The following is a 13,474-nucleotide window of genomic DNA, read 5'->3' as shown; positions in this document are numbered from 1 at the left end:
TGGGATTTACCTGGCAGCAGCTCACCCCACCGGATGGACCGCCATGGGAAGGGGACTCAGACTGCAGCTCAGGATGGTTCAGCTCTGTCCCTTTGGGAGCAGGTTTCTACAATGAGCTACACGTGAAGAAAGGACTAACTTCTCCAGTCTGTCAAAATCAAAAAAACACTCTGCCATGGGAGAGCTACGTGGTGTTTTGGGTTTATCTCTGAGTCTACACCTCAGCTATGAGAACACTTTCAATGCCTAGATACAACCTAGATGTGGTTATGTCTTGCAGGAGGGGATGGAAGTGAAGAGGGCAGCATGGGGGAAGAGCTGTGCTCATCTGTTTGGCCCTACCTCACTGTCGTTTGGTCTGAACCCTACGGGTCTGTTACACTGGTGGAACAGCAGATGTTTTAATGTTGCTTTGCTTTAACCAAGCTGCCTGCCTTATTCCTGCACTTACTGGATTGCAAACAAAGTACTCCTTGTCTCTCCCTTGCAGCGAACCTTGCTTAGCTAATGTCATTAGTCAAGTTAATCAGGGAGAGTGGGCACTTCGATGGCTGCTCTATAGCCTGGCTGCATTGCCATGGAGACAAGCAGCCAAACAGGCATTTTACTTGCCCCGCTTCACTCTGCAGAGATTTGGCGTGAGAAACCAATATTTTATTTGCCATCAACCAATAAACTTGCTGAGGATGTGAGTAGTTTTTCAAGGGCGCTATCAAGAGATTGGGAAGGGTCTAGCTAATCTTTTAAAGAGCAAATAGTAATGCTGCTACTGAAGGAATTCCAGGGTCTGAATGTGCATCCCGCATCCCATGGTGGTTTGGCTCTGGTAGGAGCTGTGTGAGAGGAGTTACAGCCCAGTAGCTTGGGTTCGTGGCTGCCATTGAGGTGTCATCAGTCTTCTTCAGCTGGGTGGTTTCATAGGTGGCTATTTGCCTACAGGAGCCATGACCATCATTTAAGACACTTTGAAAAGCACCAAGTCCTGTGTTTAAGAGCATCTCGGGAGCCTGAAAGCTCCCCAGCAGTTTGTGGGATTTAGGAGCTGGCATGCCTCAATCACGTTTGAAACTCGTAGGCGAGTGCTTTTGAAAACTGTACACTCCGGCTGACCTCTTGCATAAGGCAGGCTATAGAGTTTCACCCACTAACTCCTGCACCAAACCTATAACTGCTTATGCATGTTACAGAGCTTGCAAGCTGTCCTGCCCCTCCCTCTCCTCCCTCTCGCATGTGCATGTGTTAAATGATGCATTGAACAGGTTTGGAAACGCTCCCTCCTGCAGCCCCGGCAGGCAGGATGGCTGGGATCTGGAGGCACCTATGGGAAGGACAGCCACCTGCTAGCCCCCAGCCTGCTCCACAGGACAGCAAAGGAAACCTCGCATCAGCACAGAAAGGGCAAAAGTTCAGATCAGATTGTTTATGGGATTTTATGGAGCTGGGAGCCAAGGATAGCTCAGCTAATCCAGAGGAAACTGTAGCAATGGCGTTAGAATGCATTTCACATGGGATTCATTCAGCATGCGTTCAGATGGACCAGTCTTTCTGTCTCCATTTTTTTAGCCATGAAATATTTTTCTTTGCACTCCTGTCTGCCAGCTGCACCGAGCCAAACTTGGAGCTAGGCTTTTTTAAGAAAAAAAGAAAAAGAAAAAAAAAAACCAACCCAAAACCAAAACCCCCTCTTGTCGTTTGACCTGCCACTGAGTTAGCAGGGCTTCAGCACAGCTCCCAGGAACACCAGTGCCAGGTGCTGGTCTGGCGCCTGGCCACTACCAGCCAGCCTCCACTCCCGCTTGCCTCAGCATCCTTTGCTTTTTTCCAAGCCACGGTGTAGCACTTGCCGAGTTGAAGCCCTGGTGAGGACACTAGCTAAAAGTGCAGCTAAAAGGACACATGGGGAGGGCAGGAAGGCAGCAGCTTCGCTGTGCCCTGCTGCTCCTCAGCACCTGAAGCCGTGCTGGCTTCATGGGCTGTGCCAGCCCTGGCTTATCCTCCTGAGTCTCCAGTGTCCCGTGTTGAGTCTCAGCGTGAGCCACACATGGGAATAAGGTTTTCCTTTTAGGTGCAGTGAGACGGCCTCATTAAGCTGTTTGTTGCAGATCTTGGCTCCCTCCTTGTGTCCTGAGCCACAGACCCCATTCCTCTGCAGAAGAGGTGACCTGGCTTAACTCTGGGTGCAAGTGCCAGCTCCTTCGCTGTCCTCAGCCCTTTCCCTCTGACCCTGGCAGGCTCTCATATGCTCTGGATTAGCCCAGCTGTGACGTGTCCCTTCTGGAAGCTGCTTTCCTCTCCCTGGGGACTAAATCTCTGTGTTTGAAATGAACCAGTCTAGGAGTTAGCACGGAGCAGCCCCACGCTGTTGATCCCTTTCATGCTTGCAGGGCTGCTGCAACAGGGTGCGTGTGGGGAGCAGCTCCGTGAGCCCTGGGTGATCCAGAGCTGGGAAGGACCCTCCGTCCCTGCAGGGTGTTTTGGCATCAACCCACAGGGCAGTGAGCCTTCCTGGGCCACTGTGGTTCATTAACCTGAGCTGCCACAAACCAACCCATCGGGTCGTGGGGCTTCTCTTGCCCCCGGATACAGGGCATTGTCCAACCTTGTCCGTGTTATCTGCTCCTTGGAAGCACAAACCGCAGCCATGTCTCGCAAAGTCAGCCCCCGCCTTTGGGTGATCAAGCAAGACAAATGGCTTTTCAACTCTGAATATCTGTGGTCACATCCTGTGCACCTTGTCATGGGTGCAAAGCTCCTGGGTGCTTCCTGATAAGATTTTCCTGCACATGCAGTCAATCCAACCATGTGCCAGGTACCTACTCTTGATGCAGGCTGTCTTGGATGCTGTCTGGGGGCTGGTGCTCCAGGTGTGGACATGTTGAAGGGAAAGAGGACAGGGTTTTGCAGAGCAAAGTGGGAAGTATGTGCTGTTAGTTTTCCTTCAGGTGTAAAAGCATCCCTGGCAGGAGGGCACTCAGGTATTAGCTTCAAATCAGTGCTGCCTGCAACATCAGAACAAGGCTATCTCCAGGAAAGTTTAAAAGCCCCAAGCCCCAAAATGGTAAAACAGAATACAGAACTTAATAATCAGGTGGAAATTGCATCCAGCCCAAAGTGTCGCTGGAGGTAAAAGGTAAAGGCTTCACACTCTAGTGCGCAACGGGAGCAAGAACAGCAGGGGCTGCTTGAGCACTCACAGTGTTCCTCTCTAGGAGATGAGATAAGCACGTTGCACCTGTGACAAAAAAGAGATGCTGTTCGCAGGTGTTTATTGATCTGTCTTTAAAAATGGGTTTACACCTCACTCCATAGAGGCCACATTTCGAGGGAGGCACAGGAACTCCATGGCCAGCCTTTGCCCACGTGTGCATCTGTGGAGCTGGCACTAGCACTGGAAATGTCTCCCTTTTTCTTTGCACCAAAGCCCACAGGAAGGAGAGGTGCTGCCTTTCACAGCCCGTGCTCTTCGCTGTGCCTTGCTGTGAGCTGGCTTGCGCAGAAAGGGCTTCCCAGGTACGAGTATGGGCCAGCACAGCCTCGCACGTGTCCTCAGGCCACTGTGTCCCACGTGCCATCTGCAAGCGTGGGAGCTGGTGTGTCCACCTGCACCCAGGAGATGGGCCTGGCCGTGCCATAACCCGCTGGGTGCCGCTCCCTGCCCTGCCTCCCACCCCTGGGTGCTGTGCAGCCGGGGTGCCCAGCACCCTTGGGCCATGCTGTCCCGCAGCCCCGCCGGTGCCGGTGGCCATAGAGGGACCGATGTTGCCATCTGCTGGCTTAGCTGCACAGGAGCAGCAAGAGCTTGGCTCAACCCTCTTGGAAGTCGCCCGTCACGAGCGTGTTGGGACCCTGCTCCCACACCAGGCTGCAGGCGCATTGCCTACCCCCTGGCCCAGCCCTTGGCCTTCTGGTAGCATCTGCCCATCGACGGGTGTTTCAGGGGACAGGATGGGTGGCCCATTCACACTTAGGCTGTGCTGCTCCCCACCCGTTCCCGCACTGCTCATGCGAGAAGGTGTCCCTCCTGCCCTCCCTGCGGGGTCTGAAGTGTTGGCCTCTGGCACAACACGCTCTGGGAGAACCCACGAGGCTCTTATTAAGGGAGCTCCTTCCCATTAAAGATGAACATTTCCACCACTGATTATCACCCTCAGGTACTTATTCCTCCTCTGGGCTTGTCTTTATTTCCTTTCTCTTTTGAGTTCTTGGCAAGTACTCCCAGGCTGGGAACGTATCACTGCTGTAGCAAGTACCCCGGGAGCACAGCACTCTGCACATCTCCCCTGGCCAGTCCCCCCAGCAATGGCCAGGGCCAGGAGCTGCAGGACCACCAGCTCCAGCCTGGGTCCCCCAGCTAGCCCTGCAAAATCACTGCTTTCCCTGCAAGAGCAATGGGGCTGAGCCTGCGTAATCAGTGACAGATCGCTCGGGCATTGCTCGGAGGATGAGGTTACTTCTGTAAATCTATTAGCTTTTTTGGCAATTAGCACCAGTTAGGAGCCCTGGAAATACATGCAGCAAATAACAGGAAGCCCAGTTAAGCACATCTCTCTGCTTATCTAAGCTCAGTTAAACAAGTCTCCTGTGGCACAGCCCTACAGCTGGTAGCACAACTCATAAATGCTCCAAAGATGATCTCTAGCGCTGGGATTGCTTTTCTTTGCAGTGTGTAGCCCCGGAGATTTACGTTCAATGCTTGTACCTTCAGAGGCAGAAGCAGGGGCGGGGGCTCACCCCAGCCTGGGGTACCCCCAGCAGTCTGCAGGTTGCATGGAGGAGCCCCCAGAGTCCTTGCATTGCCTGAATGCCAGAGGCAGCCCCGCGGTGAGCTGCGCTGGTGGCTTGCCCTGCCCAGGGGCTGCGCTGCGTCTTGCTCTGGGTGGAAGCCCGGCGCAAAGGCCGAGCTCTGTGGCTGGGCTTGACCACACATGTCGAGCTCGGGATGGGGGAGCGAGCGAGACGCTGTTTTCTCTGGCCCGGGAAGACAGCGATATGTGTTTGTTTTCTGTGCTATCTCTTGCACAGCATTTGTTTTGCTTGTCGAGCGTTTCAGGAGATAAAATGATCTAAAGGGAGATTATTTTATCCTAATTTAAGCTGTCAATTTATCACTGACTTCTGCTTGTCTGCGCCAGCAGGACGGCTTGCTCTGAATCCCCAGGGAAACCTCAGCTATAAACTGAGAATTTTTTTGGGGGGGGGATTTGCTGCAGTCTCACATCTAATCTTTGCTTATAACAGCAACTACAAGCTGCTCCCCAGTCCCCCCGTGTCATATTAGTTCCCATCACTATGGACTGTCTTGGCTTCCCAGGGGACTCCCCTCTCTAACTGGGGCCCGGGGTTGTTTTTCTCATGCCGCAGGCTGGTGGAAGAGTTCATGCTGCTCGCGAACATGGCTGTGGCCCACCAGATCTACCGCTCCTTCCCCGAGCAGGCCCTGCTTCGTCGCCACCCCCCCACCCCAGACCAAGCTGCTGAAAGACCTCATGGAGTTTTGCAACCAAGTTGGCCTTGACATTGACTTCAGCAGCGCGGGGACCCTGCACGTGAGTGCGCTGGCCCAGCGGGGAGCAGGGCTGTGGGGGTGAAGGGTGGGCAGCTGCGTGATGGCACGTTTGCAGCAGCATGTCATTTATTCCCTGTCCCACTCTGCCCAAGCAGAGCTGACAACTATCCCATGCCAAAACGAAACACCTCACTCACTCACTCTTGACCCCACCAGTGCTGGGCAAGGGTGTCCCAGCTGTCCCAGTCAGCTGATATTGTGCACAGAGCTTAGAGCAGGGTGAGAAGGACCTTGCAGGTGACCGCAGTGCTGCCCTCTCTGCAATGGGAAGGATATTTCAGTGCTGGGACACTCACTGGGACACCCGCATTTCCTTTCTCTGCCTTCTCAGCAGGTCCTGGGCAGGGCACTTGCTCTGTACCGAAGGAAAAGTAGCTCTGCAAAGGGGTGTTTCTGTCTGGGCTGCTGAAGGTCTCAGGGAGGGCAGGGTGGAGAGCAGGGACTGGGAAGGACTAGAGAGTGGTGCTGGGAAAGGTCAGATACAGCCAATGCGGGAGGTATCTGACCGATCCTCCGCTGAGCGTGTCCTGAGGCTGAACTCCGGCTGAACAGCACAGCGCAGGTTCCAGGATTTTCTTTACTCGCTGCAACTGGACTGTGGATAATCCTCTGTTAATCCTATCCCCGCTGGCCTCCTGCACACCCCTCCATCAGCTGGGACTGCTTTCCCCGCTTGCTGGCTGCACTGAGGCTATGTCAGCAGATGCAGGGCTGTGCATTCAGCTCCTCTTCCGCACTTTGAACCCTCCGGCCCTTCCTCACTGCTAGCCCCAGGCAGTGACCTCCCATATCCACATCTCCCCAGAGTCCCATTGGTCCATGCGCTGAAGCCCTCAGTAGCTGGATGGGAGTCAGGCACAGGTCAGGAGAGGGGTTACAGGCGCTCTCGTACGCTGCATGTCTGCAGACAGAGCCAGTGGTCCCTATGGCCCAGGTGCTTGCTGCTGTTGTCCCTGGGAGGTGGGTCAGCGGTCAGAAGGACTGTGTGTGCAGTCCTGTTGGGGCTGCTGGAACCAGAGCAAAACCCAATTTCACGTGCACTTTTGGGTTTACGAGGAGATTTGCAGGGAAAGGAGGAATTTGGCTCTGATGAGCTGCTGTTTGCCCCAGTAAAGTCTGCCTGGGTCCCCCTACTGCCATAGCTTGCCAACACTGAATGCTCTCTCACTCTTTTCTCCTCCAGAAAAGCTTAAATGAAACATTTGGTGCTGACAAATACTCTGAAGCCAGGAAAGAAGTGCTGACCAACATGTTCTCCAGGCCCATGCAGGTGAGAATGGCACTGTGCTGTCTGGCTGTAGCTGTCTGCTGTGGCTCCATCTTCAACCCTTGCCCCTTCTACATTACCATAGCTGGTTACTACATAGAGGGAGAGTGAAGGGACACCTAACATGGTGCTGCAGGGCTGCCAGCAGCTTCCCCCCGTGCCTCCAGCCCCGTGCAGCTGGCAGTGGGGGTATCCCCTGGACAACAGAGCTTCAGTGGATGGCAGGGTCAGGCTGAGCCTTTCGTCACCCCCGCATAGTGTCCCTGTTATTATTGGTTGGGATGTTTTACCCTTGAAGTTGCATGTGGGATGTTAGCAGACTCACAAAGACCCAGCCTGCTCTATGAAGAGGTGGTGGTGGGCTCCATGGTTCATGTTCGTGCCATTTCTTCACATCGTGGTATCCCAACTGATCCAAAGAAAGAATCAAGAGCGAGGATGATGTAGGGGTGTGGGACTGGCCTTAAAGCACAATATGGTACCTGGACACATGCTCTTAGAAGCAGGGAAACCCTAGAAACCCTTTGGTCTCCCTCCAGACCAAGAGACCTTCTCTGCAATGGAGGCTTGTGCTGCTCACACTGATTGTCGTGTTTGGTGTGTCTGCAGCTCAAGACACTTATTTGGGTGCTTATCACCATCAAAAAGAGTTTTTGTGAAGCATCTGCCTGTCTACATTTGCAGCTGGGCATAGCACAGCCTCTTCTGAGTGTAGTCCTACCCCACAGGGAGAAGGGGCACATTCCTGAAATGGTGTCTCTGCTGTGGCCTGCTTATCGCTGCAGGAATGAATCATCTCCCCAACATCACTCATTTGACTGTCACTCTTCTAATTAGCTTATTTGCTCCATTTACTCATTAGCAGTTGCCTGAAGTCCTGCTGTACTTTAGTGACTTAATGCTTGCTTGCAAGTGGTATTGGGGACTGAAGCCATTCAGTAAATCACTCGCTCATGTATGTGTCCAGCTCAGGAGTGCTGCTTTGTAAAGTGCAAGGAGTATCCTCTGGAGCTGGCTGTGTTGTCCCAGATCCCATGTCCTGCTTTTACTTGTCCTGGTCCCTTCTGTCACATCTTCCTCTTCCGGTGGAAGGTGCTAACAAGTGAATGCACCGGTGACATGCATTCCCTGGGGTCCCTCTCTGGTCCTGCTGACTGTGGTGCAAGCCTGGGCTTTGCCAGCAGCAGCACTTGGAGCAAGCCTGGCTTTGGGCCAGGAGGGATGGGCAAGGAGAAGGCAACTTGGTTCTGCCCTGGCACCAACGAGGAGATGAGCTTTTTGGGACTCACTGACTTGCTGAAATTTTGCCTCTGTGGTTTCCTGAGGCTGTGGTCTGAGAAGTGGTGGGTGTACTTTGAGGTACTTCCCAGTGGCTCTTGTTAAGATTCAGCCCTGTGAATACATGTTAGATCCATACACAAAAGAGGTATCAAGGTTTTGGGGGTGAAGTCTTCTGCGAAGTAGATACCAGACAGAGAGCTTGGGGAAGAAGAGAAACTTTTAAAGGAGATATTCCATGAGACATGATTGTGGCAGGAACTAGACTCATTTCATCATCAGAAGACCAAAGTCCCCGTGTGTTCAGTTGTGCTGTGCAGTCCACTTGGGCCTGGCAAACCTGCTGTCTGGCACACTTCCATAATAGGCAAAACACGGTTTACAGCTGAGCCCATTGGCCCGGCAGGGCAGCCTGTGTGTGGATGGTGAACGGCCTTCCCATCTTCTGGCATTCCCATCTGCCGGTGTTCCCTGGCAGGGTGGTATTGCCACGCATGATGGGGTGCTCTCATTATTGGAAGTGGTGCATGAGCCAGAAGCAGCAGAAATCTGTCTTGATCCTGGGGTGAGCTTATGCAGTTGGCCATTTGCTGAACTGTTGTTTAGCTTGTAAATGGATTTTCAGACTTGCCCAAAGCCATCGGCCAGGTGGGCAGACACTCTTTAGGGCCTTTAGGGTCTTTAGGGCCACTTTCAAATATGACCCAGGATGTGCTCATGGCAGTGGACCCATACGACCTCCAGTCCATGGAAGGACCATGGTGCTGCGGGGGTGAGAGGCATCAGTGTTGCTTTTTGTGGTCTCTGGTCCCTGATCACACTCACTGCAGAGTGGACTTACAGCTCCCAAAAATCCTGAGCAATTCAGATTCCCATTGTTGTTCCTGCTGCTAAACGCAGAGGATGGGTAGTGCAAAGCCGTGTCAGTGCCCCTTGGAAAGGGCAGACAGCTACTAAGTGGAAGGAGCTTGCCCTGGGAGGAGGATTTTTTGCTGTCTGCCACCAGTATTAGAGCAGATGGAAGAATCAGCCCCATCCTGCCCGTGTTCCCAGATGTCACGGTCCCTCATGGGGAAGAGGACAGATCTGAGTGTTGGCAGCTGCAGAGCACAGCCACACAGGGGCCCGTACCGGTGTCGAGGGCTGGGCCATCGCTCTGACAGATGGTGTGGCGAGACCGTCTGGTCAGGACACTGAGGAGTCACCCGTATCCGTGCACACATCTCAGCTCCCAGTGATAAAGCTGGTGTTTCAGGGACCAAGGCTGCCGTTAAATCAGCCAAAACAAGCTGCCCACAGGTTTAACCCATGGTCGTGCCAAGCCTGCATCTTCCATCTTCACTGCATGCTGATGGTCAAGACATCAGCCTCTTGTAGGAGGAGGGAGATGGGAAGCAACTGGTAATGCGTGTGTCTGGGGGAGTGCATGGATTGCTGTGCCAGGAGCCTTGTAACAGATGAAGGAGCAGCGACATACCATTTCTCAGGGGCTCAGTCACTCGGGGATTCAATCTGTCCGTGAGAGCAAAGCCGCCCCTGGTTGGCTGGGGCTGATTTATTTCCAGGCTCCTCGCAGTTCTCCGGCGACTGCGGCAATCCCTGGGGATTTGAGACCACTTGTGAGACAAATCTGTTAATGAGAAAACATCTGCTTTATGCCAGGCTGATGTCACTGGGTAGTGCTGTCATGGTGGCGAGGACAGGTATCAGATACATGTCGGACTGGGCTCCCTGCAGTGTGTAACCTTACCACAGCCCAGGGGAGTATTTTTGCTATGATACCCAAGCTGATGCCAACCTCAGTGAGGGTCATGGGCTGCCAAAAGAGTGTCAAAAATGGTGCTGGACCCAGCAGCGGCTGGGTTTGGCCAGCACCACATCAGGAAGAAGTGTACCAGGCAACAGCAAGCTGCGTGGGACCTTCAGCACCTTTTCTAACTTGAAACAAGGCAGGGGTTGCCCTGCACTGCTGGGCATAGGGAAGGGATGAGCCCTTCATAGTGGCTTGCTTGTAGCTGGGATTTTGACCTGTGCTCTGCTCTCTACCTACCTGGCATTGCAGGGACCTTCCTTCCTTCTGCCCAGGAGCCTGGCATAAGTGCCTATAAACCCCTTGTAATTTCATGCTGTCTGTCTGCACAAGGGCACTCATCTTTTCCTGCAGCAGCCTCTGGCGCTCGGCGTGTCTCCCTGCCCAACGGCGCAGAGCCTTGTTTGGTGGGAGCCGAGCTAATTGAGTGGAGACCATACTTCATGGAGTCCATCAGAAACAATTTAATTCTGGGTTGTGGAAATTGGCAGCCGCCACAGCTCCTATCCCATCTCTTGGGTCTCATAATAAGGCCGGGACCGATGCTGCTTTTTTTAACCTGCTCTATTTACTTGCCCGGATCAGTGCGTTGCTGCTCAGCAGGAGCTGGCTGTGCCACTGGGCTGGAGAGTGGAGGATACAGCTGCCCAAACTGTGGATCCCAGGACGGCTCTGTAATCAGAGCTGGCTACTCCTGTTTTTTTAAATCACTTGCTCTTATTTTTAAACGGGTTCATTCAATCGCCACTGTGCTGTGACCCTGCCACAACCCCCCTGACCCGCACAGCCTACCCTCCCTGCCTGGGCTCAGCCCCCATTGTTTTCCCAGCCCCGAGGGCTGGTGTTTCACAGATGTAAAAATAAGAGCTGTAACATGTGGGATAAGAGGGGTGGTGCAGCCAGGAGAGGTTCCCGCTGAAGAGGCTGCTGGGCAGCATGGTGCCAGTGCAGCCCCAGTGTTGGTTTAGATGGGCAGTCCAGCTGCTCAGCTTCCCAGCTGTCCTTGTGGGATGGAGCAGCGGGGATCTCAGCAGGACTGCCTCCTCCTCCTTGGTGAATAGAGGAGCCACTCATCCCAGCCCCCAGTGCTCTGCAAGCAGGCACAATGGGTGTGCAGAGCCTGCAGCCGGACCCAGAACCAAAGAACCTGGTATGGGAGCTACTCTGCAAAACCCCTTGTTGGGAGAACATCCATGGTGGGCACGGGACAGGCTGGGCTCTCCCCTGGAAGACGGGGGGATGGTGAATGAGCCCCAAGGCCTGAGTGGAAGCAGGAGACTGCTTAAACCCATGTGTGACATGAAAGTTGATGCAATCCTTGGGGCCACGCAGGGTCAGCTGGCAGCCAGCAGCTCACTGCAGTGGCTTTACCCACTTTGCTCTGTGCTCAGTTCCTGCAGCGCCTGCCTTGTCCCTGCACAGCCCGAACTGAGCAGCAGGTGAAGGACCATCAGCTGCTGGAGCTCTGTCTCGCAGACACAGACCCCTGCAGCCTCGTTCATGGTCCTGCCACCATCCTTGCTCACACCCTTCCCTCGCTTCTCACCCCTTTCAGATGGCGCTCTACTTCTGCACCGGTGTCCTGGAGGACGAGACCCTCTTTCGCCACTACGCCCTGAACGTGCCCTTCTACACGCACTTCACCTCGCCCATCCGCCGCTACGCAGACGTCATCGTGCACCGTCTCCTCTCGGCCTCACTTGGTGGGTGCCACCCGGCCGCTTGCAGAGCAGCTCTGGGTGCTGCGAGGGGAGGGGGTGGCTGTGCCCGGCACAGGCAGGACTCCCGGTTCCTGCCTTGCCTGCCACAGGTGCTGGGTGCTTGGAGTCTGCATCCCACGGGGCAGCTCCCTGGGACGTGGGTGCCCTCAAATAAACAGGGACACGGAGGTGAGCTGGGTATTTGGGTCCGGGGTGCCATGGCATAGCTCTGGAGCAGGAGGGAGCATGGGCACATCATTGTCACTTGTCCCCTTCCCAGGTACCAGTTCCCCCATCAAGATGGAGAAAGAAGCCATCCAGAGACAGGCAGATCACTGCAACGACCGGAAGATGGCTTCCAAGAGGGTGCAGGAGCTCAGCGCTGACCTCTTCTTTGCTATCTTCGTCAGGGTAAGAGCCAAGACCATCTTCCCCCGAGGCATCTCCAGATTTCCCCATGAAGGCTCAGCCTAGATGCCACTGGGTCCAGGGCTCTGTGGCTGCCCAGCTGGCCTGGGGGAAGGCAAACAGTGAGGGGACACACTGAGCAACCACCACAGCCGGAGCTCCAGGACCTGGAGACGCTGGCTCCCCTTGGGGATGGCTGGATGGGGGATGCTGGTGTAGTGACAGCCCTGTCTCTTGGCAGGAGTGTGGTCCTCTGGAGTCAGAGGCCATGGTGATGGGTGTCCTGAATGAGGCCTTTGATGTCCTGGTGCTGAAGTTTGGAGTCCAGAAGCGCATCTACTGCAATGTAAGTACGTCACCAGTGTGAGACAGTGCCAACGCTGCCTCACCCGAGAGGGCTGCAGCAGCCTGGCATCATCAGAGGCAGTGGCTGTCCTGGTGCCCTTCTGTGCCAGCCCTGCAGCTGGCAGAGCTGTGCCCAAGCCGGGCTGGCCGGAGGGGAGGGAGCCTTCACGGGGTTTCCCCTCCATCCCTCGGCCCCAGGCAGGCACAAGGGGCTGGGGAGTCTGGAGCAGCCCTGTCTCTGAGGACCAGCTTCTCCTTGCTACGTGCTGGGGGTGATCTAGTCTAGGTAAAAGGGAATAAAGACAGATTCAGGGGAACAGAGATCAACAGGGAGCTGAAGCGAGGAAAGGGAGCGAGGCTGGTTTTCATTTCATTTAATCAGACGGTATATCTGGGGCTGTGACAGCACCACTGTAGGCCAGCACCTGCGGTTAGTGACAGCATCTTCTCTTAATAACCTGGTTATATGGCTGGCAATGACATCTTTAAACAGGACATATAGTGTGATATATAGGCTGTTTGTGTATCACAGCAGCCCCTGATTTACGTGGTAGGCTCAGGCTCACGGGCTGCTGCATCCCGGTTGTTAAAGGGCTGCAGAGGCAGCGTGCCGGGCAAAAGCAGCGTCATCCCCATCCAGAGGCGAAGCGGAGGGGGAGAGCTGAGTGGGGGATGTTGTCAGGGCCACAGGCTGTTCCCAACGCTCTCTCTGCCTGCAGGCGCTGCCCTTGCTGGGCTTCCACTTCCAAAAGGTGGGGAGGAAGCCAGAGCTGACTCTCATGTGGGAGCCGGAGGAGCCGGAGCAGGAATCTTTGCCCCAGGTAAGACCCCCCAGCATGGGACGGGCTCACAACATAGTGGGGGTGGCGTGGAGGCTGTGTGCAACATGTGGATCCTGTGATCTCTGCGGGGACAGGTCCAGGAGGCAGGACTGCCTTGCAGGCTGTCAGGTCCTTCTGTCCCTCTGTGTCTGCTCCCCAGCAAGCCCGACCTCAGCCTCAATCTCCTCTTCCCTCCAGCCCCGCTCCATCCTATCGCTGCCCCTGCATCTGACCCCTCCATGGCCTTCAGACTCTGCCCTGCCTGTTGTGTGCTCTGCC

The 13,474-nt window shown here is 54.8% G+C and overlaps 1 protein-coding gene across 1 annotated transcript in view; it reads left to right on the top strand.

The window, feature by feature from the left end:
* Positions 1–13,474, top strand: part of DIS3L2 (DIS3 like 3'-5' exoribonuclease 2) — a 196,722-nt gene that overhangs the window by 180,419 nt on the left and 2,829 nt on the right. The window contains 7 exon segments of the mRNA XM_075716108.1: positions 5,362–5,452; positions 5,454–5,546; positions 6,750–6,836; positions 11,477–11,624; positions 11,902–12,032; positions 12,271–12,375; positions 13,094–13,195. Coding sequence (XP_075572223.1) covers positions 5,362–5,452; positions 5,454–5,546; positions 6,750–6,836; positions 11,477–11,624; positions 11,902–12,032; positions 12,271–12,375; positions 13,094–13,195 — 757 coding nt within the window.

The sequence above is a fragment of the Pelecanus crispus genome, chromosome 9 (assembly GCF_030463565.1).
Source record: "Pelecanus crispus isolate bPelCri1 chromosome 9, bPelCri1.pri, whole genome shotgun sequence".
Classification (NCBI taxonomy): domain Eukaryota; kingdom Metazoa; phylum Chordata; class Aves; order Pelecaniformes; family Pelecanidae; genus Pelecanus; species Pelecanus crispus.
This window is presented reverse-complemented; position numbering and strand designations above follow the sequence as displayed.